This window comes from Rhinoraja longicauda, chromosome 3, assembly GCF_053455715.1.
Source record: "Rhinoraja longicauda isolate Sanriku21f chromosome 3, sRhiLon1.1, whole genome shotgun sequence".
NCBI lineage: Eukaryota > Metazoa > Chordata > Chondrichthyes > Rajiformes > Arhynchobatidae > Rhinoraja > Rhinoraja longicauda.
This window is the reverse complement of record NC_135955.1, coordinates 18,341,623-18,367,551: the sequence shown is the minus strand read 5'-3', so window position 1 is coordinate 18,367,551 and position 25,929 is coordinate 18,341,623. Positions and strand designations below refer to the sequence as shown.

Here is a 25,929-nt window from a genome sequence, read left to right as displayed (position 1 = left end):
AACTGGTGGCCTGGATACAGAATTGCCTTTGTGGAAGGGTGGTGGTGGATGGTTGTTTTAGAGGCCGGTGACTAGTGGTGTGCCTCAGGGATCAGTGCCTCGGTATGTGCAAGGCATGATTAGTAAGTTTGCAGATGATACTAAAGAAGTTGACAGTGAAGAGGGTTATGAAACATTACAGCAGGATCTTGATCAACAGGGCAAGTGGGCTGAAGATTGGCAAATGGAGTTCAATGCAGATAAGTGTAAGATGTTGCATTTTGGGAAGTCGAACTAGGACACGACCTTCACAGTGAATGGTAGGGCCCTGGGTAGTGTTGCAGATCAGAAGGGTCCAGGAGTACAGGTGCCCAGTTCCCTGAAAATGGCATCACAGGTAGATGGGTGGTAAAGAAGCTTTTGACACATTGGCCTATATCATTCACGATATTGAGTATTGATGTTAATGAGTATATGAGTATAAAGGGCGGCAAAGTGGTGCAGCAAGGGCAGCACGGTGGCGTTGCTGCTTTACAGCACCAGAGACCTGGGTTTGATCCTGACTACGGGTGCTTGTCGGTAAAGAACTTGAACATTCCCCCTGTGACTTGCGTGGGTTTTCTCTGGGATCTCTGGTTTCCTCCCACACTCAAAGGACGTACAGATTTGTAGACTAATTGGCTTGGTAGAATTGTAAATTGTCCCTAGTGTGTAGGATAATGTAAGTGTGCGGGGATAGGTTGTCGGCGCGGACTCAGTGGGCCGAAGGGCCTGTTTCCGCGCTGTATATCTAAACTCTAAAAGTTGGGACGTTCTGCTACAGTTGTAAAAGATGTTGGTGAGGATGCATTTGGAATATTGTGTTCAGTTTTAGTCACCATGCTACAGGAACGATGTCGTTAAGCAGGCCAGAGTGCAGAGATGTACAAGGATGTTGCCAGGACCTGAAGACCAGACCTATAGGGAGAGATTGGACAAGCTAGAACTTTAATACTTGGAGTGCAGGAGGCTGAGGGGTGATCGTTTAAGTCATGAGGGGAATTGATAGGGTGAATGCACGGAATCTTTTATCCAGGGTAGGGAAATTAAGAACTAGAGGACATAGATTTAACGTGAGAGGGGAAAGATTTAATAGGAATCTTATTTTCTTTCTTTGCATCTCCCAACTCATTTTCCCTGACTGTCTCAATCTGTCTCCTCCATTGACTCTCTCCCATGTCAATTCCCGCTATTTCTCGCCTTCAGGCTGACTCCCTTATCTACTCTCTTTATTCTTCCACTCTCATTCACCTTCCCTCCCGCTCTGATTCCAAACTCTCTGAACTATTTTGCCATGAACTCTCCATATCTTCCTCCTAATCCATCCCATTCTGCCGAACTCCCACCATTTTCCTCCCACTATTCTCCGTCCTCATTCATTTTCCACCCATTGCATTCCTTCTTTCTACCTTCTTTGTCTGCCCTATTCTACGTTCCCCACCCTGACTCTCAATTTCTCCCTGCTGCCCCCTAACTTAGCTTCCCCACACTTCCACTCTCTGACCGTCTCCCAATCTTCTCCCAACTGGATTCCCCCCACCCCAATTCTCCCATTCTCTGACAACCTCTGCCCAACGAAAAGGGCAAGGTCCACAATGAGCTTGGTTGCAGATCAGGTCTTGTAGCCTAGTTTCAATACTCTGATAAGAATTTGGAAGGAGCTGTTCCTGAATCTGGTGGTTATTTCAAGTTTTTGTATCTTGTGCCCGATAGGAGAGAAGGAATGATCAGGGTGACAATGGTCCTTGTTTATGTTCGCTGTTTTTCCAAGAAGTATAGATGTAGTCCATGGGGGAGAGTCTGGTTTGCGTGTTTGCCTGGGTTACATCCACAATCCTCTGTAATTTCTTGCGGATTTAGCAGAGCTGTTGCCAATTAAGCTGTGATGCTTCCTGATAGGGAGCTTTCTATGGTGCATCTGTAGAAGTTAGTAACAGTCACTGAAGGCATGTCGAACTTCCCTATTATTCTGAGGAGGTAGAGCTTTGCTTTCTTGATCATAGCTTCAATGCAGTTGGTATAGAGCAAATTATCGATGATGCTTATGCCTAGGAACTTGATGATCTCAACCATCCTCACTTCCGTACCATGCTTACTGGAGCATGTACACCAACTTGTTTCCTGAAGTCAATAACTAGCTTCTTCGTTATTGAAGGTGAGGGAAAGATTGTTGGCTTGACACCATATTACTAAGCTTTCTACCTCATCCCTGTACTCAGTCTCGTCATTGTTCATATGTGGACATGCAGGGAATAGAGGGATATAGATCACGCGCAGGCAGAGGAGATTAGTTTAACTTGCCATCATGTTCGGCATGGACATTGCTGGCTGAAGGGCTTTTTCCTGTGCTGTACTGTTCAATGTTCTATGTTCAAGAGGATAGAATCAGTAATTTGTGGGTTTTGACTTGGGGAGGATTACTATTATCATATCATGATGAAGAAACCTAAAGGAAAGGGTTAGTCAAACAAAGGGCCTACCCGTTGAGAGGCCCTCTTTAAATCACAGAGGCAGCAGAGCCTTTAATGCCAAGTTGTGATGAGTACCTTAAAGCAGGTACTGAAGAATAGCTGAACCACAATTACACATTTCTCTTGCCAATACTCCAGACGTGTGTCACATGTGGAATAACATTATCATATGGTTTCACCATGGAGATTTCATGTTTTTAGTGCTGAAAAAAGTTAGAACTACATGTTTGAATTTCTAGGCTGAAACAAATTCAGATACCAACCCGGGGCATCTTCTGCACTTATTGTGATGGGTAATTGTACAGATTCTCAGAACAAGTACTTGATTTTGCCTCACATGAAGAACATGAAGCGGCTCTGTACAGCATAATTTCTGCCTTAGGGCTCCCAGGAGATGGTAGCTAACATCATATGGAATAATCTCATCCATTTAATTTAATATGCAGCAAAGGCAAGAAGAAGATAGAAGGCAAAGATAAGAAGCGTCTGCTGAACTCACATTTTCAGAGGAAAGCATTTTTTAGCTTACAAAATGATTTTGCAGTCTGATTTTTAAAAATGTCATTAAAAATCCGGCATGAAAATCATGTGGTTTTCTTGTTATTATTTTTCATTGGTCTTATAACATCAGGAATTCATTATACTCTACAATTTGCCAGAATCTTTGTTTTATTTGATACAATAGATGAAAAGTATGACTTTAGTTACTATTGCTAAAAACCTGCTTCATTATAAGCTCCCTGCTGTGTTCAGGTCTGCTAAGTCAGGTCCACTGAAGTCAATGGGAGTTAAGTATATGAAAGCAATATAACTGTCATCTGATACTCATGCTCAAATATATCTTTCTGTTACTATCTCCCTTGGTTTATTAAATACTTAAAGAAATGAATTTTCAACTCAATAATATTGTATATACACACAAAATTCTTATCACAACCAAAACCAACGTGGCACTGACTACAGCAGACAACATCACTTATGCTTCCTGGAATCTGCATACAGTGCCCATTACCCAAACCTACTTACTAATGGCCATTTTGATTTACATTGAATATTGTGAATTCAACAATGATAGCATAATATGCTGAAAAATACCCCCCAAAAAAAAAATTACCTCTGTCAACAGATACTCAAATTCTACAATCACAGAACAACAAATACGAAATTGTACAATTATAAACTGATTTCTATTCCACCATCAATGCAGATTTTAACATTGATCTAGGTAAAGCAAAAGGAGAGAACATTTGAAAAAAACTAATGCCTCTTCCAATGGCAACTTCCTATATTTGACATTTTGTCATACTTTTCATTCAAGTTCAACCTGAAGTTCCACTGTTACTGTGCCCTATACGATTTTTATATCGAGATCGGCCTACAAAAACTATCCTGAGGGAGGGCAAAAACCTTTTTGAGGAATGTATATAACTGCCAACCAAATGTAATTTAGTGCCTTATCACATATCTAAACTTTAAGCAAGTATTGCTACACAATGTCCCTAAATTTACATGAAGTTGTTTTGTTTCCATGTACCACTGGAACTGTCCGTGTGTTGTGGATATCCATTTGCTCATGAAAAATTCAACAAGTCAAATGATCCCCACTGCTGGATGTTGCAAAATCTTCACAAATGCAATATCATCTTTCTTAACGGAAGTTGCCATTTACATTATAGCTGGAATAGTCAAGTCAATCACATGATGGCTTCAATGGCAAACTCTTCAATGTATTTAAGTGGCATGGCTTTTTGTCTCGTTTTTGAACTTTCCAATATTAAGGGCCAGGCTTGCAATATTACAGTGTAAAACATTCTTCCATATACTTTACCCAGCAGAAATATCAAAGTCTTCAGGTTTTGCACAGACATTTCCAGTCCCTGCAAAAGTCTTAATACAATTTTCCTTTGAATGCCAAATAGACAGGTGAGAAGGGATCTTAATTTTAATTTTAGTTAGGTTCCGCAAAGCAATAAAGCCATATGGTGTGTGAAACACAAATACTAGAAAAGCTTGGGTGTATTTTTTGAAGAAAGGCCAAGTGTCTTTGTTGAAGTCAGAAAAACTTAATTCCAAATCCAAAATATAAAATCAAGGTTTTAAAATTGTCAAGAAATGGTTCTGAGAAATAAGTATTATCTCGTGATGTTTATAAATAACTTTTATGAAGTAGTCTCTCCCCACGCATCCACACTTTAGACTAATATATAATATTCACATGGTTTATCATTTTTGGGAATATATTTACAATACCTGTTGAAAGCCGACATCCAAACCTCTCAGGTAACTAATCAAGTGTTCTCTGTCTCTGCATGGGGAAAGAAGTGGTATAAATATGAAGGAATTCTTAACCTTGTTATTTCCACGATATAATAAACAGTTCACAATACTGATTTAAAATCCTACTTTAAAAATTGCTCTAAATTTAATCTGATTTACTCAAATGAACATTTAAGAAATATGGCAAGCCAACTGATACAACATGATAATGGTTTACATTATATTTGTGAACCTGATCATTCCTACTGTACTCAGAATTTCACATTTAGCTTTGGGGCCTCATCGATCCATCATCCTTGGAATTTATTGGAGTCTATACAGGTGATGGAAGGAATTGTATGTTCAGATTTTAAGAAACAATAGAAATTTGATTAACTCCCCAGGAGCCTGATTTGCATAGCAGAAAATGTCCTTCATCCAAAGAACTCAGAGAGGGAACAATAAATTCCAGAACAAATTATAACTGAAAAGATGGAGGAGATATTAGATTTCTCAGCAGGCGTCAAGGTGGATAAGTACCCAGGACCCCTGGTATGAGAGGTAAGAGAGAACATAGCTGGGGCTTGGACAAAAATTTCCAGAAGGGATATACCAGGATGTTGCCTATAATAGTGTTTTCAGTTTAAAAAAGGAATTGATCTGGCTGGGGTTTATTTTCCTTGGAATAGAGAAAGTTGGTGTGGGCAGGGGTAGTCTCATCACAATTATGAAATATTTAGAGCAGCATTGGAAATACCTTAGCAAAGAACGCCATAGGTTGGATGCTTGAATATGAGGTTAGTATTGTTAGTTACCTGATGTCTCATGAGCTGAAGGGCCTATTTCCACGCTGTCTGACTATAACTCACACAAGCAGGCACATTTAATAGGTAGTGGAAGCCTATTGCTGATGTAAGTGGGAATATGCGATTGATGGAATTGTGGGTGAGTTTGAAATAACCAAGTTGTAAGTCTAGAACCAGCTCGTTATTACTAAAAGAAGGGAATGGAACTGAACCTCATTGTTTTTTTATTTAGCCCATGACTCAATGCTATGTCTAATAACCATATACACCACTATCACTAAATATCAATATATACCACTATCACTAAATATCAATATATACCACTATCACTAAATTATTACTTTTTGCCTCAACAAGTAGATTTATTTTTAAAGTTTGTATTCTTTGAAGTTTGAACTTTCAGAAATTCCTTCAGATATATGAATCATTGACCTAATATTTCCTCATAGGTACAAGCCACCATTTATTTTTGATCTTTTCCCCAATTATTTTCTCGTAAAACCTGTCTTAGTGCTTGAATTGATTTGAGCTTGTTTTAAGTCCGGCCTCCAAAGCCCCTTGCTCACTTTGCTGCCTTGCACAAGGCGTTTTCTGCATCTTGGATGCTCTCCTCAAGTTGGCACTTGTCTTGCTCCAGCTGTGCTTGGTTTTTGTTTAGCTGACGCAAAGATTGATCTTTTCTCCTCAGTTCCATTTTCGCTTCGGAGAGACTCTAAAATAGACAGAATAATCTAGTTTTTATAACTTCGGAATGTGGCACTGGCAAAAGTATAGCAGCTAATTATACCTATTAACTAGAACAGTAATTTACAATTTCTTGTATCAACACTTAAAATCAGACACTGCTGACTAATAGGTAATTAGTCACAGAGCAGAATTAACAGCAGTGAAAGACTAAATGGCACAGTTCTAAAATCTGTGCAAGAATAGAAGGAGTCTGGTGCATGTGAAGGTACTAGGCAGGTGGGAGAGCAGTAAATAATGTATAAACAGAGGCAAAAGAGTCCAGAATCAGAAAGCTTACATTAAATCTTTATAAAATACTGGATCGGCCACAAATGGAATTTAACTCTGACAAGTTGAGTTGCAGATGAGGCTCCGACTCAACTTGTGCTGAGTGAACCCAGTGCTGAGGCTCTATAAGGCACTGGTCAGGTCGCACTTGAAGGACTGTGAGCAAATTTGGTCCCCATATCTGAGGAAGGATGTGCTGGCCTCCAGAGGGTCCAGAGGAGGTTTACAAGAATGATTCCAAGAATGTGGGTTAGCATATGAGCGTTTGACACATTGGGCCTCTACTCGCTTGAGTTTAGAAGGTTGAGGGGGGACCTCATTGAAACTTACAGAATAATGAAAGGCATAGATAGAGTGGATGTGGAAAGGTTGTTTCCACTGGTGGAAGAGTCTAAGACCAGAAGTCATAGCCTCAGAATAAAATGGCGCTCTTTTAATCAGAGGGTAGTTAATCTGTGGAACTCATTGCCACAGTGGGCTTTGGCCAGGTTAGTGGATATTTTTAAGGCAGAGGTAGACAAATTCTTGATTAGAACAGATGTCAAGGGTTATGGGGAGAAAGCAAGAAAATGGGATTCGGAGGCAGAGATCAGCCATGATTGAATGGCGGAGTAGACTCGATGGGCCGAATGGCACAGTAGGCTCGATGAACCGAATGGCCAAATTCTACTCCTATAACTTGTGAAGTGTGAGGTGTTGCATTTTGGTATATCAAACCAGAACAAGACTTACACTGTAAATGATAGGAGCCCTGGTTGGCCTTCAACAGAGAAATCTGGTAGAACAGGTGCATGGGTCCCTGAAAGCGGCAAGTCAGGTGGTGAGGAATAGGAAAGATTTATCTACATCAGATGCTATCTCGCTGAACCTGCTGGAGCATCTAGATAACAAGAACACCTACGACAGAGTCTTATTCATTGACAAAAGCCCCGCCTTTAACACCATAATTCCAACCAACTCATCTCCTCTGCGACTGGATCCTCAATGCCCTGAGCCATAGACCACAATCAGTGAGGATTGGTGAAAACCAATTCCCACAACAATTAGTCATTGAGCATGGAAACAGGCCTTTAGGCCCAACTTGTCCACGCTGACCAATAAGCTCCATCTACACTGCCCACCTGCCTACGTTTGCCCCAAATCCCTCTAAACCTATCCTACCCATGTACCTGTCTAAATGTTTCTTACACGCTGTGATAGTACATGTAGCTTTTCCGACAGCTTGTTCCATACACCCACCAACATTTGTGTAAAAATGTTACCCCTCAGGTTCCTATTAAATCTTCACCCATTCACCTTAACCTATGTCCTCTGGTTCTTGATTCTTCTAGTCTGAGTAAAAGTCTGTGCATTTACCCTATCTATTCCTCTCTTGATCTTTTCCACCTCTATAAGATCACCCCTCATCATCCAGTGCTCCAAGGAAAAAAGTACTAGCCTGCTCAACCTCCCCTTATAGCTCAGGCCCTTGAGTCCTGGCAACATCCTTGTAAATCTTCTCTGCACCCTTTTCAGCTTTTTCTTATAACATAGTGATCAAAACTAAACAATATACTCTAAATGTGGCCTCATCGATGTCTTATACAATTGTAACATGACCTCCCAACTTCTATACTCACTACTATGACTGATGAAGGCCAATGTGCCGAGATCCTCTTGACTACACTATCTACCTGTGACGCCACTTTCAAGGAATTTTCAACATCAGTCCCCTCATCTAAGGATGTCTTCTCAGCCCCTCACTATACTCATTCACTCAAACTTTGTGGTCAAATTTTGCTCATTTACAAGTTTGCAGATAACACCAGCACAGTGGGCTGGATCTTGAACAATGACAAGATGGAATATAGGCAGGAGAGAAACAGCTCAGTAAGGTGATAAGAGGACAACAACTTCTCCCTCAATGTCAGCAAAATGAGGGAGTTTGTTATTGACCAGGTTGCGAGGTTATGGACATGTCCCAGTCAGCATCAATGGTGCTCACGCGGAAGTGGTCCAGAGCTTCAGGTTCCTAGGCATAAATATCACCAATAATTTGCCCTGGATGAATCACATTGAAGTTACAGCCAAGAAAGCACACCGACATCCTCAGAAAATGACAGAAGTTTGGTATGTCTCCAGCAACTCTTACCAACTTCTACAGATGCATCAAAGAAATGCATCATTGATTGGCCAAAGATCGCAAGAAATTGCAGTTGTGAATGCAGCTGAGAACAAACAAGTCTCCCCCATCGACTCCATCCATACTTTACACTGCCTTGGGAAAGCAGCCAACATAATCAAGGACCATTTTCACACTGACCATTCCCTCTCCTCCCCTCTCCCGTCAGGCAGAAGCTACAAATGTTTGAAAGGACATTCCATCAGATTCAGGAACAGCTTCCTCCCCCTGTTATCAGACTATTGCATGGATGGATGGATACCTTTAGTATTAATTATTGTGTGAACTCTTGACAGACTTGTTCAATTGACTAATCAGCACCTCCCAATCTCCATGGATATCAGATAATGAAGCTTTAGTAATATCCAATTTCAAATTTAAAAATGTTTAATTTCTTACCAGCATGAAGGTCTTTTAGATTTTATGTCTGCTTGGTTACCTTGGCAAAACAGGTAGAAATTGTGCACACAGGAACAAATGTTTATTTAAACACATGCGCCTGTTCCACCATTTTGGCAGATCTGCAAATTAGGTTCAAATATCTGCCTTAATAACATATCCACTAAAGCATAATAAAACAAGTCCTCATATGATCTTGTATCAAATGCTACTGGTGAGATAGAATATGAAACTTCTGCTGTCAAAATCAATTTTTAAAAGACACTAAGGTCTTAATGAACAAGGTTAAAGTGGTGGTGAGTGAAACATTGCTCAAAAAACCCAGAAATTGACATTTTCTTTTCAGAAAAGAAAGAGGAAAAGGAAGTGCTAATGAAGGAAGATATCACAATCCTGGAGAAAAGATGTCCTTGAGATTTCAAGTGCTGGATTTATTTGATTGGAGTTAAGAACCAGGATCAGAGCTATCATGCAATTCGACAGGCTACCAAACACTGAGGTAAATCTGAAGGGAGATTACAGAGATGGGTAATATTGGTAGAGTGGCGATATTGTGGAATTCCTGTTAGTCCAATTGCTTGGAATGATGTTGACAGTAATAGGCACAAAGGGGAGGATTTTCTGAAACATCTTCAGGTGAACTTTCATGTTCAGCATGTTCCGGCATAATCAGGAAATAAGTACTGGTGCACCTGATTTGGGGGAAATGAGTTGGGACATTAGTTACTGATCTAGAGTGGGAACTCTTCAAGACCAAATTACGCCTGACGACCATCTATAAAGAAACGCACGGGTTTATTCCAAGCAACATCAAGAGTCATCTGCAATCTGCAAATTCATCCAGACAACCAAAGACCAGGCAATCGGGGGGGATTTCAAATACATCATCATCCCAACAAATAAAGACTGTTATAGGTATTCACTGTACCCAAAGACAATTCGCAAATGGAATCATCTCCACCATGACATTCGCACTGCACCCGATGTTAAGACCTTCAAGACCAAGTTGGAAACAATCGATATTAAGACGTTAACCTTTAAGGCCCACTTTAATATTTAATTGCGACTTGGCACATGACACTCCTAATGTATGCAACAACTAGTGATGGTGATTATACGTCAAGATACAGATACAGATAGAATAGGAAATTACATTGTGAACATCATGTGCAGTACACGATATTGGAACTGCAAGTAAATTACCGTCTTACCTGGAAAGACTGTTTGGATCCCTAAGGGAGCTAATGAAAGGGCAAGTATAGCAGCTGCTGTGGTATATGGGCATGTGTCATGTGATAGGCACTTTCCACCTTTTCCACATATTAACTGTTTTTCTTTCCACAGATGCTCTTTTACCTGTTGTGTTTTTCCAACAATTTCTGCCTTGCCAAAAATTGTTAATGCTAGATTTTGTTTGCTGATCCTGATTCAAAATTCTGATACAGTAACAAAGGTTGTTGAAGAAAATGTAGAGACGTAGTTTACATGGATTTCAGAAGATGTTTTTTCAGAAGTTTTTTTCAAATAAAAAAACGAGTTAGTAAAATTGGTTCTGAAGCAGGATGGATCATAGCTTAAAGGCTGACAGCAGAGATTACTGATAAATGGCTGGAAAATGTTAGACTGTCATGTTCCCTCGGGATTAGCGCTGTCACCATTGTATTTTTTTATATACATAAAAAACAGTGGTGACAGCACTAATCCCTAGGGAACATCACATCCTAACATTTTCCAGCCATTTACCAGTAATTTCTGCTGTCAGCCTTCAAGCTATGAACCAATTTTGCTAACTGGCTTTTTACGTCAAACATTTTCTGAAGTCTATGCAGATGACATCTCTACATTTCCTTCAACATAATATACTTAAAAAACATGTATATACATAAAAAACACAAACATGGTGCACAAGATAATATGTCCATACCTGTAGATGATACAATGCTTGGAAATGTATAAAAGAGTGAAGGTGATAATAGCAACAATAGGCTGGCTAAATGGGCAGACGAGGCAGATGAAAGAGAATACAAACAACTGCAAAACAATATACTTTGCAGAGAGAAAAAGAGGATACAGTGTTGTCTAAAGGATGTAAATGAGCAGAGTAACAAGAATGTACATGTGCAGGAATATTTGAACATGCTGAGATAGTGGTTGGTAAAGCATAAGGGATCTTAGGATTCATAAAAGAACACCAAAGTAAGGAAACTACATTGAACCAGTGATCTAACCAATTCTGAACACCACATTTTATTAGGAAAGTAAAAGTCCGTGGGTTCACTAGAATGGTTCCAGGGAAGAGGCATTTGAAATGTTTTGTTGGAAAAGAGATGTTAAGATTGTTCACGTATGTGCAAAGAAAGAGTTGTGAGGCTTAGTAGAGGTATCACAGCTCCAGATAGCCAGTTTTATCCCGACTTTGGGTGGTGTCTGTGTGGAATTTGCACTTTCTCCGTCTATGCATAGGTTTCCCTTAGATTTCTGCCCATATTGCAAATATGTACTAGATGGTACGGTAATTGCCTATTAGAAATTAGTCTTTGTGTGGGTGGGCAGCCGTGGAATCAGGGGGCTGGGAAGAACGTTTATGAGGGTCCAAGTGGAAAACAGACAGCACTGGTATAGGTGTTTGTGGTTAGTGTGGACATGATGGGCTGCTTCTCTGCTGCACAACTGGTTCTGAAGTAATAAAAGGGGCAAGCTATACTCAATTCTGGGAGCAAGTGGAAAAGGTTTGTATTTTCGTCAAAAGATGCATAGGAGATTTCAGGAAAACCTTTTGTGCAGTCAGTAGCAAAATTCCAAAAATTTAATAAATGGATGGAAACAAAAGCAATCAGATATTTCACAATGCACTGATTAATCCCAAAAGAATAATTTCCATGGCTATGGGGAAGAGCAGGGGGAAAGATTGATAGAATTACTTCAGAACAAAGGAGAAATAGGAGTACGAGTCTCAAAATAGAAGACAAAATAAGAATTTTGGCCTCAACTTCACATTCTTGTCAGTTGTCCATAAAGCCTTACCCCACTATAGAGCTCTTGCACGGCAGGCGAGGTCACGTCCCCTGACCCGTAATGTTGCCACGCAACGCCTTCTTGAGGACAAGCGGTGTACTGGAGGCAAGCACTTACTATGGCTGCCAATACAGCTGGACCATCTTCGGTCCCAGCACCCGTTGAATTGTCGCAGTTTTTTACCAGAATTTTGCCAGAATTCTGCCAGAGACTCTGAAGCCAAAATCACCACTAAACTTGCAATACCTCAGTCCCAACCAAAAATCTTTATGAATGGCACCACATAATTACAGTGCTTAATTACATCAGGCTGCTTAACTGTTGTTTCCATGCATGTCATAAATGTGCCTTGACATGTCTGTGGCCGAAACCAGTGCATGAAGTGAAGCCTCTCTGGCCACGGATGGCAGATCGGTTCTCCACTCATTACAATATAATGGGTGACATTGCAGTTTGGAAGCCGTTTCCCCTTGAGGTGACGCTGTGGAGGACACGTTAGATATGAAATGCTGGAGTAACACGGTGGGACAGGCGGCATCTCTGGAGAGAGGGAATGGGTGACATTTCGGGTCCAGATCCTTCTCGACCTGAGGCATCACCCATTCCTTCTCTCCAGAGATGCTGCCTGTCCCGCTGAGTTACTCCAGCATTTTGTGTCTATCTTCGGTTTACACCAGCATCTGCAGTTCCTCCCTACACATTGTGGAGGACAACTTGTTCTAAGCTTCCAATTTCCTGCAAATTCAAAGATGGCAAGACACAAGAGGGTAAAGGTCAGACTGACTCTGGACCTGGCCGTCTTGCTCCAGGACACATCATGTAATTATGGTGTTGATGGGTTGTGGACATTAAGTGGGGCATCCATCCAGAGTCTTAGCATGTCTTGGCTGGGCTCCTTCTGGCGTCTCAGCCCAGAGTCGCTGTAGTGTATTCAGCTCTGGAAGGGTATTGGCAGCCCAGAGGGAGTATAAATCCGAGGTATTTTGAACAGGAGCCAAAATGTTCCACGTCTTGTACTGCAGAGATAGTCGTTTGTTTTTGCGTGGAAGTTAAGTTCGCTGCTCTCTCACGACTCCGTTTCCACTGGCGCCGTTTCCAATGTGACGACCATGGTGCCGATAAAGTACTAGATAAATCATCGTGATGAGAAATGCAGCACACTATAGACCCACGGCACACTATAGAGCTGGGGTGTGGGGGTGGGGGGGATGTTAGCGAGGAAGAGCTCTAATGAACTCTGAAGGCTCGCCGTACAGTAAGTGTTCAGCGTTTCAGATGCCTGACCCGCTGAGTTACTCCAGCTTTTTGTGTCTCATCTTCGGTTGAAACCAACGTCTGCAGTTCCTCCCTACACAAGCGTTCAGCGTTGTCAGTGTGGCATCGCTGGGCTGATACAGAGCCGGCTTGTAACACGCAGTCATCTCATTCATCCTTCTCTGCAATCAATTCCTGGGCACAGCCTGTTGCTAACTCGGTGCATTCTCCTCCTTTCTCTTCAAAGTAGACATATCTTGAGGAGATTCTGCAGTGGACCGGACAAAATGTGTAGGAAAGAAGTGCAGATGCTGGTTTAAATCGAAGGTAGATAGGAGTAGAATTAGGCCAATCGGCCCATCAAGTCTACTCCGCCATTCAATCATGGCTGATCTATCTCTTATAACCCCATTCTCCCACCTTCTCCCCATAACCTCTGACACCTGTACTAATCAAAAATCTATCTATCTCTGCCTTAAAAATATCCACTGACTTGGCTTCTATAACCTTCTGTGGCAAAGAATTCCACATATTCACCACCCTCTGACTAATGAAATTTCTCCTCATCTCCTTCCTAAAAGAACTTCCTTTAATTCTGAGGCTATAACCTCTAGTCCTGGACTCTCCCACTAGTGGAAACATCCTCTCCACATCTATTCTATCCAAGCCTTTCACTATTCTGCATGTTTCAATGAGGTCCCTCCTCATTCTTCTAAACTCCAGCGAGTACAGGCCCAGTACCGACAAACATCATCATAGGTTAACCTACTCAATCCAGGGATCATTCTTGTAAACCTCCTCTGGACCCTCTCCAGAGCCAGGACATCCTTTCTCAGATATGGTGCCCAAAATTGCTCACGATATTCCAAATGCAGCCTTACCAGCGCTTGATAGAGCCTCAGCATTACATCCCTGTTTTTGTATGCAAGCCCTCTTGAAATAAATGCTAGGGTATCACAAAATGCTGGAGTAACTCAGCAGGTCAGGCAGCATCTAGGAGGGTCGAGACCCTTCTTCAGACTGATGTCAGGGGGGCGGGACAAAGAAAGGATATAGGTGGAGACAGGAAGGCAATGGGATAACTGGGAAGGGGGGAGGGGGGGAAAAGAAATTGAAATAAATGCTAACATTCAGTTTACTTTCTTTCCTTCTGATTCGACTTGCAGGAGAATGTACAAACTCTGTACTGACAGCACTAGTAATCGGTATTGAACCTGGATCTGTCACTGTAAGGCAGCAACTCTACCGCTGCACCTCTGTGCCGCAGGAAGAGTTCAGCAGAGCCAAGATTATGCACTATGGGTGGCTGAGTTGCACGAGGGGGTGTGGAAGAGCAAGAATCCAAGCGAGTCCAAGTGGCAGCAGACGATAATGAGTGGAATGGACAGATGTTTCTGTAGTTGCAGACGTGAATCCAGGATGAAGTATTGTCTCCCTGATGCAAAAGTCAACGATATTGTAGGGCAGCCAGAGGATGTGGCCCCTCGTGATGTTGACTGCATAGGTCAAGGCAGGCAACATGAATTTAGGAGCTGGGTAACAGATTAAAGATAATCTATAAAAAGAGTATAGATCAGATGAATGTGTAGCTAAAGGGACAATCCAGGAGACATGACTTTAGATTTCTAGACCACTGACTGTTTCTTGGGAAGGTGAGACCTGCACATGCTGAATGGGTTGCACATGAACTAGAATGAGAATGACATCCTTTCATAGAGGTGTTTATGTGCATTAGTGGGTGTGTGTGTGTGTGGAACATGTAGTATATTTAGAGTTATGAGGGAGGTACGGTCAAATATAAAAGAAAAATGAAGTAAGTTAGTCTAGAAGGCAAATTGGGAGGATGCAAGGTATTTTAATACCATAAATCTGGTTAGTAAGGGAATATTTTAGAGATGCAATGTGGAAACTGCCCACCGAGTCCGCACACTAGCACTATCCTGCACACTAGGGACAATTTGCAATTTTACCAAAGCCAATTAATCTACCAATCTGCACATCTTTGGAGTGTAAGAGGAAACCGGAGCACCTAAAGAAAATTCACACGGTCACGGAGAGATTGTACAAACTCCGTACAACAGCACCTGTTGTCAGGATCGAGCCTGGGTCCTTGGCGCTGTAAGGACTCTATCACACTGAGCTACCGTGCCGCCACTATATGATATTGTTAATATCACAAAGACTTGAGTGAAAAAACAACCAGACTAGCAACGGAATATTCCACAGTATTGAAGCTGCAGCATGACAGGAGGTGCATAAACAAGGAGATTGTGTTGCAATATTGCTAAAGGAATTCACAGCGGTAGAAAGGAAGGAGGATATCCCAAAAGGCTCTTCCAATGAGGCCAAATGGGTAAAGTTTATTAACTAAAGCTGTGGAAATTAAGGTCAGGAAATGGTGGAGATCAATATCAACTTCATAAGATAGGATTTAGTCAAGGTTGGATGGGAGCATATACATATATAGAATCAGACAAATGGATGTAATTCATTTGCGAAATACTGCTAAAATGGCCCAGAAGGGGTAAAAGGTAAGTAAGCATGTCTGTTTTCTGCACAGCAGGGAAGTCTGAATATTTCATACAGCAGTGATAGAAAACTGAAAACAGGAAAGCCCCTTCAGGAGAATAGAAAGTATGGAGGGGGAAAGGAGTAATCTAAAAAAAAATAGGGCAATAAAAGAGGGCGAATGAAATATCTCTGTGGGCAAAATTAAGGAAAACCTCAAAGCATTTTATAAACATATTTAGGCAAGAGGTAAATCAGGAAAGAGGTCCCATCAAGGACAGAGTGCAATCTACAGGTATGTATGGAGCCAGTAGACAATCTTTAACCCTTTCCATAGCATTCTTAAACTTAGAGATATGGTTACTATCTCAAGCTTTCCTACTGACACTTCAACCCAAGATCCCTTTCTCCAGTATGAGGAATGTCTTGTTATTTTCACAGTCTTTTTGTTTTCAATGTAATGTGCAATTTATGTTTTCGGGTGTTGTCTAAATCTCTGTGGCTGTGATATCACTGTAAGCAGATTTCATTTCAAGCACCTGACAATAAGCTTGACTTGACTCAGACTACTAATGTGAATACTTTCATCATCCTTCTTATTGAGAATTCACGATGTTTGCATGAATTTTGAGATAACATAAAATTGATAGTTGAGATTCCATCTTTACAAGATGTTGGTAAGACTACACCTGGAACATTGTGTCCAGTTCTGGTCGCTATACTATAAAAATAATATGATTATACCAGAAAAAGTTTGCAAGGTTGTTTTTGGGACCTGAGGGCTTAGATTCATAGAGATATACAGCACCCTCAATCTCTTATGTTCCAGGGCAACAGTCTCGGCCTATCCAACCTCTCCCTATAATTCAAGCCTTTCTATTCTGATAATATCCTTCCTGTAGCTGGGTGACCAGAACTGTGCACAATACATCAAAAGCTTATGGAGCCAGCAATAACGTACAACTACAACATGACATACTCAAAGCCTTGACCAACAAAGGCAAGATTGCCAAAAGGACTTCTTCGCCACCTTGTCTAACTATGACGCCATTGTCAGGGAAATATGTACCTGTATCTCAGTCTCTCTGTTGTACAACTCTCTCCAGGCACTGCCATTTATTGTGCAAGTCCTGCCCTAGTTAAACTTACCAAAATGCAACACGTTGCACTTGTCTTAGTTAAATTCTACCTACTAACCCGTAGTTCATTTCCCCAGTTTATCTGGGTCCTATTGTAATCTTAGATAACACTCTTCAATTGCCTACTACACCACCAATTTTAATGTCATCCAGAAACTTCCATGTCAGTGACGTCAACCAAATTATTTTCAAAGGTGACATTAACCATCGACCCAGCCCCGATCCCTGTGACACAGTTACATTTAAAAGATATTTGGAGAGGTATAGAGATAAAAGAGGTTTAGTGGGATTATGGGCACAGGCAATGGGACTAGATCAGACAGATATCACACAAAAGTTGGTCTGAAGGGCCTGTTTCTGTGCTGTAACTTATTAGTTTAAGGTATTTATTTATTTAAAGCTTTTTACCTGTGAAGCTTGGAAGCCCTGAAAAAGATATCATTCAGATTCTGAAGCAGATAGACACAAAAAGCTGGAGTAACGCAGCATCTCTGAAGAAGGGTCTCGACCCGAAACGTCACCCTTCTCTCTGGAGATGCTCCAGCTTTTTGTGTTTATCTTCAGTTTAAAGCAGCATATGCAGTTCCTTCTTACACAGATTCTGAAGCAGGATTCCCTGGGAAGAAGACTGAAATCAATTTCTAAAAGTAGTGAACTCCAAAAACAATTGTGTGTGCATTGTACAGAGAATTTGATTACGCTGACAAGATTAATGATAAATAACTTCTAACCAATTGCCTGACACACCATGACCAGTCTACTCAAAGCTCTCCAACTTGTTATTCTAAATTATTTTATATTAAAAAAACATCATCTTTCTCCCCTTCTCTCTCCACAGATGTTGCCTGACCTGCTGAAGATTTTTTTTGTTTTATTATAGATGTCCAACATCTATAGATTTTTGCTCTCACACTCAATGTAGGTTAATTGGCTGGGTAAATGTAAAAATTGTCCCTAGTGGGTGTAGGATAGTGTTAATGTACGGGGATCGTTGGGCGGCACGGACTTGGTGGGCCGAAAAGGCCTGTTTCCGGCTGTATATATATGATATGATATGATATATGATAATAAACATTGCCACTCTGGGTGCATTTATGTTTTCTTTTCACCTTAAATAACACTGAAACCACACAGTGAAATGAATGCTGTGATTGATATTATGTATTGGAAAATAGATGTGTTTGGAATCAAGGGTACAGCACATTTCAACAGTAAGTTTAATCTCCAGCTGTTGAGGATGATATTCCTTCTCCTGGATAAAGGGGTCAATAGAAATGTTCACGAATGATAAAAAATTTGAACTAAATTATTCCAATTGCTTGTAATGAATAAATACATCTTCTCAAAATGAATAAGGCACTGTGAACTTGCTCATATAGCAGATCTGTAACATTTACATAACATGGTCATTAGTCATATACACTTTTTCCGACCTTCCTCATTTTATTTTTGTGCACAAAAACTTTTCATTGTGACTGATAATATGCCTGTGCAAAACTGACAGCACCGTTTAAAGACTTCCTCTATTGACTAAGCCACATTGTGCTTTATACTGGTCTAATTAAACCCCTAGACAAACTAAAGATTCTGAAATTTTCAACTTTTAACTGGAAGTTGCTGTCCACCTTCATGAAATACAAAATAATAAGTTGTTAGATACCCACTAATTTCTAACAAGCTCGAGTTCATGGTCCTTATTGAGCATGTGATAGCTTGATATCTGCAAACAGTGCGGGTGAGAATAGGATAAATCAACTTTAATAACTCTGCTCCTAATTGTTCCCCAAATGCTCCACTCTAATTACTCAGAGAACTCTCTCGACTGTCACCCGATATTAAGTTGTTGGAAGCTGAGCACGGAACTGCGAGATAATCAATAAACATTTAGTGGGCAAAGGGATGAAGTTCCTACTATACAGTGGGAACGAACAGCACCCAAAGCCCTTCTGTTCAGAGTGATTGCAAAGCAATAATCCAAAGCACTGTTTTAAGGTTCTAAGACCTTCAGGCAATTGCAAGCTAGAAAGAAAAAGGTGAACACGGTCATGCTAATTACAGCCCACTTTCACATATTTCACACATTAGCAAAGACAGGCCAATTAGGTGGAGAAAAAGATAAGGAAAGTTTTATTTGTATACTAATTAAACCCTGATGAAATTAAACTAAAAATGCACTGCTTAGTAATTGTGTGTCTGAGAGAGGTCAATATGGCTACACTTATCTGAAGTGCACACAGTATTAGAACATCACATCTTAATCCACAAGACAGCATAAATGCTGCACCAAGAATCATAAACATTTCACACAAGCTAATCATACAAGGAGAGAATATTACATTTTTGCTTATGTGCAGTATACCTAGCACTGAAAATATTGTCCATTATCACAGAACAATTAGATGGAGAGCAAGATTTACTTCAGTATTTGTAATTCTACATCACATCATTTATATTTACAAATATTTTTAAAATGCTAGTTATCTAAAAGATAATTTCAGTCCTGTTAAAGTATTTCCTATTTTAATTCCTACACTTATCAAAATACAAAATAATTTGTCTGAATAGAGGAGTCATCCATTTTTAAATCACACTAAATATTAGAAATTGTACAGATTTATTTTGCTTTGAACTTTTTACAGAGGTTTTTAAATTGAAATGAGTAGCCCAAAGGCAAATTGGAGAACGTAAGTTCCTGTAAAAATGACTGGATTTTTCAGATGTAATGTGCCAGAGTACTGAGACAGGCAAAAAGTTCCAACTTTGACAAAGAGTAGTATTACATCTCGCACACAAAGTTTAGTTACGAAAGCCTGAATAGAGCAATGATTTAGCAAGCTGGCCTTTAAAGTCTGGGACCTGCTCACAAAGACGAGATGAAAGTCTTTGCCTCAGCTGCAAAGCTCCAATGTGGATGAGTTTGGGCAGTCTCAACCAAGTTCCTGGTGTGGGGCAAAAACATATGATGAGAGCAGAAACTAGCATTCTCTCTCATGCTGTTTTCAAAATGCACTTTTACTGTGGTTTCAACATCCTCGAGCATCAACCAGATATCAAAGGATCGATCTAAATGCACTGGCAGACTACATGAAAGAAGCTTTCCTGTATATGTGATGATGTGCATCAGCTCCAATATAAAAATGGCTGGTGTAAAGTTCCATAAAAAATGTAAATGTTTGTTGTGTCTTCGGGTTTGATGTCCTGATAATAACGACACAATTCAGGTTGTTTCAGTTGCCTTAATTTACTCCTTTATTCAGCTCCTTGCCTGTGTGGCGTAGTGATACTGAAAAGTGCTTACATACCTAATCACAGTGTGTGTGTGTGTGTGGTGAGTGTGCCTGATACAAAGTAGTGCAGGAGGTTGGGACTGCTACAATGAATATGTAGCATATGTAACATCCCCCCTTCTCAAAAGAAAAGAATAAAAGTTAGTGACACTAGAGGATTTCCAGAGCGAGGGTGGCAATCCTGTAGCAGATACCGTGGGATTATTCTGCCCACATTCATGGCATTCTGCTTTCTACTATACTACACAACAAAATATATAATGGCAGCTTGTTTTCTTTCAGGTAGTGCGTAGCCAGTCAAGAGTCATGTCTTGGCGTGACTTGTGACTTGTCCCTTCCAGTGCTAGCGATAACGCGCTGGGGGTAAGATGTTGCTCCTGGATCTAGTAGATCTGGTTGTTGCCTGCAGTGTTGCACTCGATGTATTGGTGACTTGTTGAGTCGTTTCCTGGCCATTGGTTGGTGCTGGTTGACTATATAACTCACTGGTAGCAGTTTGTGAGAATGTGTTGTCATCAATGGCAGGTGTTGCTGTTGCTGTGGGTGGTGTCCTAGGAGTTGCTGGTGTTGTCTTTGAAGTTGCAGGTGTTGACATTTCAGGTGTCGGGCGGATGTGAATTCTGTTTCGTCTCAACTGCCTGCCCGGTTCTGTCTCTATGATATATGATTTTGGGGTTCCAGCCCTACTGGTGATTTGTGCTGGGGTCCATTTCTTTGTTATTGGATCCTGAGCATGTACGTTTTGGCCTTGAAATAGTTCAGGCAAGTACTGTGCATTTTTGTTGTATTGTTTCAGCCCCTCCTCCTGGGCAGCTGCCAATTTTGCCCTTGTTTCTTCTTGGTCGATAGGGGGTTGGATTTTGCTTGGCAGGGTGGTTTTGTATTTCCTGCCATTTAGCATTTCTGCAGGAGACTTCATGTCAGCCTTTAGTGGAGTTGCCCGTAAGGATAATAGTGCCAGGTTTGGATCCTCCTTTGCCTCTCGGCATTTTATTAGTATTTTCTTGGCTGTCTGTACTTGCCTTTCAATAAACCCATGGCCCTTTGGGTAATGTGGTGAAGATGTTGTGATTTTGAACCCGTATTCGGTGGCCAGCTCTCTGAATTCCCGAGATGTGAATTGGGTTCCATTGTCACATACGATCTGCTCAGGTATTCCTTGCTCTGCAAACAACCCTCTAACAATTGACACAATTGTTTTAGCTTTCAAGTCCTTTATGTTTCTCACAAATGGGAATTTGGAGTAGTAGCAGGCCATAATCAAATACCATTGCTGGTTCTCTGTGAACAGGTCTGCTCCGATGGTTTGCCATGGCCGGCTTGGGATATCACTGGGTGTCATTTCCTCCTTCTGTTGTGAATTCCTGTATTTTTGGCATATGTGGCATGTAGATACCAGCTTTTCTATGTCCTTGTACATGCCTATCCAGTACACAGCGGATTTAGCACGGAGTCTGCACTTTTCCATTCCTAAGTGTCCTTGGTGGATCTTTTCGAGGATTTCTTTTTTCATGGACTTGGGTATGATGATTCGTGATCCGGCCAGCAGGACTCCATTCTCTACCGAAATATCATCACGGATGGTCCAGTATTCGCGGAGGATAGGCTGAACTTGTTGTCTCTTTTCTGGCCACCCCTGTATTACCATTTGGGTGAGGAGCTGGAGTTCTTCATCTCTGGCTGTTTCCTCTTTAATCTGTTCCAGCTTCACGCTTGTCACACTCACAATGTGGTGGATCTTTATGCTCAGCCCTTCCATCTCTTGTTTGTCATGTGTTGATAGTCTGGATAGGGCGTCAGCTAGCAGCAGGTCTTTTCCTGGCTTGTATCTGATGTTGTAGTCGTAGCTCTGTAGCCTCAGTAATAGTCTCTGTAGTCTGGCTGGTGCTTTGGTGAGGTTTTTTTTTCCGATTTGTTCTAGAGGGCGGTGGTCTGTTTCGATGTCGAAATACCTTCCATATAGGTAAGTGTGAAATTTCTCGCAGCCATAGACTACTGCTAAGAGTTCTCTCTCTATGTTTGCGTACCTTGATTCTGTAGGAGTGAGTGCTTTGGATGCATACGCAATAGGTCGGCCATTTTGTATCAGTACTGCTCCAACTCCTCTCATGGAGGCATCAACTTGGAGTGTTACAGGTTTCTGTCTGTCATAGTACTGCAGGATCGTTTCTTTGCTGATGAGTTGTTTTAATTTCCCAAAATCTTGGCTATGTGAAGCACACCAATCAAATTCAGCGTCGTCTTTCATCAATTCACGGAGATTTGCTGTATGATTAGCAAGCTTAGGTATGAAGACTCCCATGTATTGTATGAGCCCTAGGAAACTTCTTAACTGTTTCTTGTCTTTGGGTTCCTCCATGTGGTTGATAGCATCCACTTTTGTAGGGTCCGGTTTCACTCCTTCTGCAGAGTAAATCAGTCCAAAGAATTTGCACTCCCTTTCTTTGATTATGCATTTGTCTGCATTGAGCTTTATGCCGGCTCTTCGAGTTTTTTCCATAGCCTCATGGAGGTTGTAATCATGCGTGTTTTCATCTCTGCCGTATACTTGGATATCATCTGCTATCCCGATTGCCCCTTTACAGCCTTTGTATGTTTCATCTATTTTCCGCTGGAAGACATCTTGACTCACCTTCAGCCCGAATGGGAGCCTGTTGAATCTGAATCTGCCAAATGGCGTGTTGAAAGTGGTGAGCATTGATGACTTCCGGTCTATTTTGACGTTCCAATATCCATTGCTAGCATCCAGCTTGCTGAACACCTTGGAACCGGCTAGTGCGGGTGTGATCTCTTCAAGGGTTGGAGTTGGATAATGGTCGCGCTTCAATGCATTGTTCAGATCCCTGGGATCAAGGCATATCCTTAGTTTTCCGTTTGGCTTTTCTTTGATAACAATTGAATTTACCCAATCAGTTGGTTTAGTTATTGCTGTGATGATGCCCTTTTCTTCCATTTCGTTTAGTTGTTCCCTTAGCCTCTCTTTCAGTTCAAGGGGAACACGGCGGGGTGGGTGGATCACTGGCTTCACACTGGGGTCTACTGTGATATGGTATTCGTATTCCTCAAAACAACCAACGGTATCGTCAAAACACTCTGGGTACATGTCCATCAATTCTTCTTTGTTCCTGATGGGCGGCCGGTTTTTGATGGGTATGTTTCTGTCAATTCTGCAGGAGTTTGTCTTGATTTCATAGTTGATTGACACAATCTTCAGTCTTTGGCACGTGTTCAGGCCGAGAATAGCAGGTCCTTTCGATTTAGTGATGAAGAAGGGGCATTTCACTTCTTTCCCTTTGTATGTTCCTGCTATGATTATTTTGCCTAGCTGTGGGATTATGGAACCTCCGTATGCAGCTAGGACTACATCGCTACTTCCAAGGATTCCTTTCCTGACGCTGCCATCTTTTGTCATGTGTTCAGGGAATATCTTTCCGTAAAGATTGACTGGTAAGATATTGCTCTGGGCTCCAGTATCAATTTTGAGCCTTAGATTAATCGTTGTTCTTTTCTTTCCCACTTTTTTCTGTAGTTGTATTATAGTATATGCTTCCTCTCTGTTGCTATGTGTTTTGCTGTTTCCCATTTCGTGGACGTCAATGGTCCCAACGGAAAGGAATTCTTCCTCAGAGGTATCTGAGGTTATCTCCTCTTCCTGTTGGACGTGTGCGTGTATTTGTTTCCTTCTCGTATTTCTATCGTTCTTTGACCATTGCTGCTTTGGCTTGGTGCTGTATGATTTTGTTGACCTACACATTTTCTTCCAGTGGTTAGGCCTCCCACATGAGTTGCAGGTAGTCCCGTATGCTGGGCACGCCCTGCGATCATCAAATGCATGCTCTGATGTTTCTCACAAATGGGAATTTGGACATGTACCCAGAGTGTTTTGACGATACCGTTGGTTGTTTCTTGTGGGTCTTGTCTTAGCCCTTGGAACTCATACCGATGGATTCTGTGGTTTGATTTGGGCTCCATATGGTTCGCAAACCTTTCAAGGACTATTCCCGGATTATTGCAGTCAGGCTCTGTTAAGCTCCAACTGTTAAAAATGTCTAGACCCTTCTCCCCGAGCCATAGTAAAATATAACTGACCTTCTCTTCATCTGCAGTTCCTTTCAGGAAGCTTTTAAATGCCAGCTGGCTCTTTTGTTTGAATTTCTTGAACGCCTCCACCACATCATCGGCGTCCCAGTTCATCGTAGGGTGGAGGCTCATTGCTGCTGTGGAGGCCGCCATCTTGTGTTGTTAGGCGGGTGCACAAAAAAAATCAATTTCTCTGCAGCCGCTGTTCCTAATTCACAATAGCGATTCACAATAGCGCGGGTTTTTACTCGAAAGTCACCGCTGCCACCATGTTGTGTCTTCGGGTTTGATGTCCTGATAATAACGACACAATTCAGGTTGTTTCAGTTGCCTTAATTTACTCCTTTATTCAGCTCCTTGCCTGTGTGGCGTAGTGATACTGAAAAGTGCTTACATACCTAATCACAGTGTGTGTGTGTGTGTGGTGAGTGTGCCTGATACAAAGTAGTGCAGGAGGTTGGGACTGCTACAATGAATATGTAGCATATGTAACAATGTTTATGGTAAAAATAACCTCTATTCGCCCCTTCATAGAGCAGTCAGTTTTGAATGGCAGAAAATAGCTTACAAACATTAAAAAGTCAATACTAGATAAAATTAAAGAATTGTACAGCTCAGAAACAAGTCCTTCAGTCCATCACCTCTATGCTGACCATCATACCTCTACGTAATGATCCAACTTGCCTGAATTAATTCCATATCCTTCTATGCCTTGCCCTTTCAAGCACCTGTTCCGAAGCATCTTATATGTGTTACTAATCCTGCCTCCACCAACTCCTCTGGCAGCTTATTTCAGATACCAACCACTCCTTGTCCTCCCCCTCGCCTTAAATCTATGTCCTCTAATTTTAGACACTCCTACCAAGGGAAAGAGATACTGGCTACATCTGCCTCTCATACATACGTAAACCTTTATCATATCACCTACCAGCCTCATATACTGCATGGAAAACAGACACAGCTGATCCTATCTCTCCCGATGAATCCTGACCTCCAGTCCGGGCAAAATCCTTGGGAATCTTATCTGTACCCTCGCTTGCTTAAATACATCCTTCCTACAGTGTGACAATGAGAACTGCACACCATACATCGTGCAGCCTAACCAGTACTTGGTAAAAAATGTAACATGACACCTCAACTCTTGGGGTGATGCCTTGGCTGAGAAAGCAAACATGCCATACTCCTTCCTCACCACCTTGTCTATGTGTGTTCCCATTTTCACGGAACTATTGATACTCAACTTCTATCCCGTCTCTCTGTTGAACACTATTCCCAGGGCCCAGTCACTGTGTGTGCACCCCCAGGTTTAACTTTCCACAATGCATCACTTTGCACTTGTCTGAGTTAAATTCCATCTGCCATTCCCTTGTTAATTTTCCAGTTGATCTATCGTCCCAATTATAAATATTTGAAAAGATTTTGATTATGTTTCAGGAGATTCCATTTAAAACATTTGCTTTAGTGATGTAAGATACTCCGTTTGGAAACAAGCAGCATAAAAGGATCCCTAAAAATGCAAAG

The 25,929-nt window shown here is 41.3% G+C and overlaps 1 protein-coding gene across 6 annotated transcripts in view; it reads right to left on the bottom strand.

Annotated features, from left to right (window-relative positions):
- Positions 1 to 25,929, bottom strand: part of ccdc171 (coiled-coil domain containing 171) — a 240,743-nt gene that overhangs the window by 94,956 nt on the left and 119,858 nt on the right. For all 6 annotated transcript variants that reach the window (XM_078394873.1, XM_078394872.1, XM_078394874.1 and 3 more), the window contains 2 exons: positions 6,118 to 6,263; positions 4,740 to 4,794 (listed from right to left, as the gene is read on the bottom strand). In XM_078394873.1, coding sequence (XP_078250999.1) covers positions 4,740 to 4,794; positions 6,118 to 6,263 — 201 coding nt within the window. The remainder of the gene's footprint in view (positions 1 to 4,739; positions 4,795 to 6,117; positions 6,264 to 25,929) is intronic.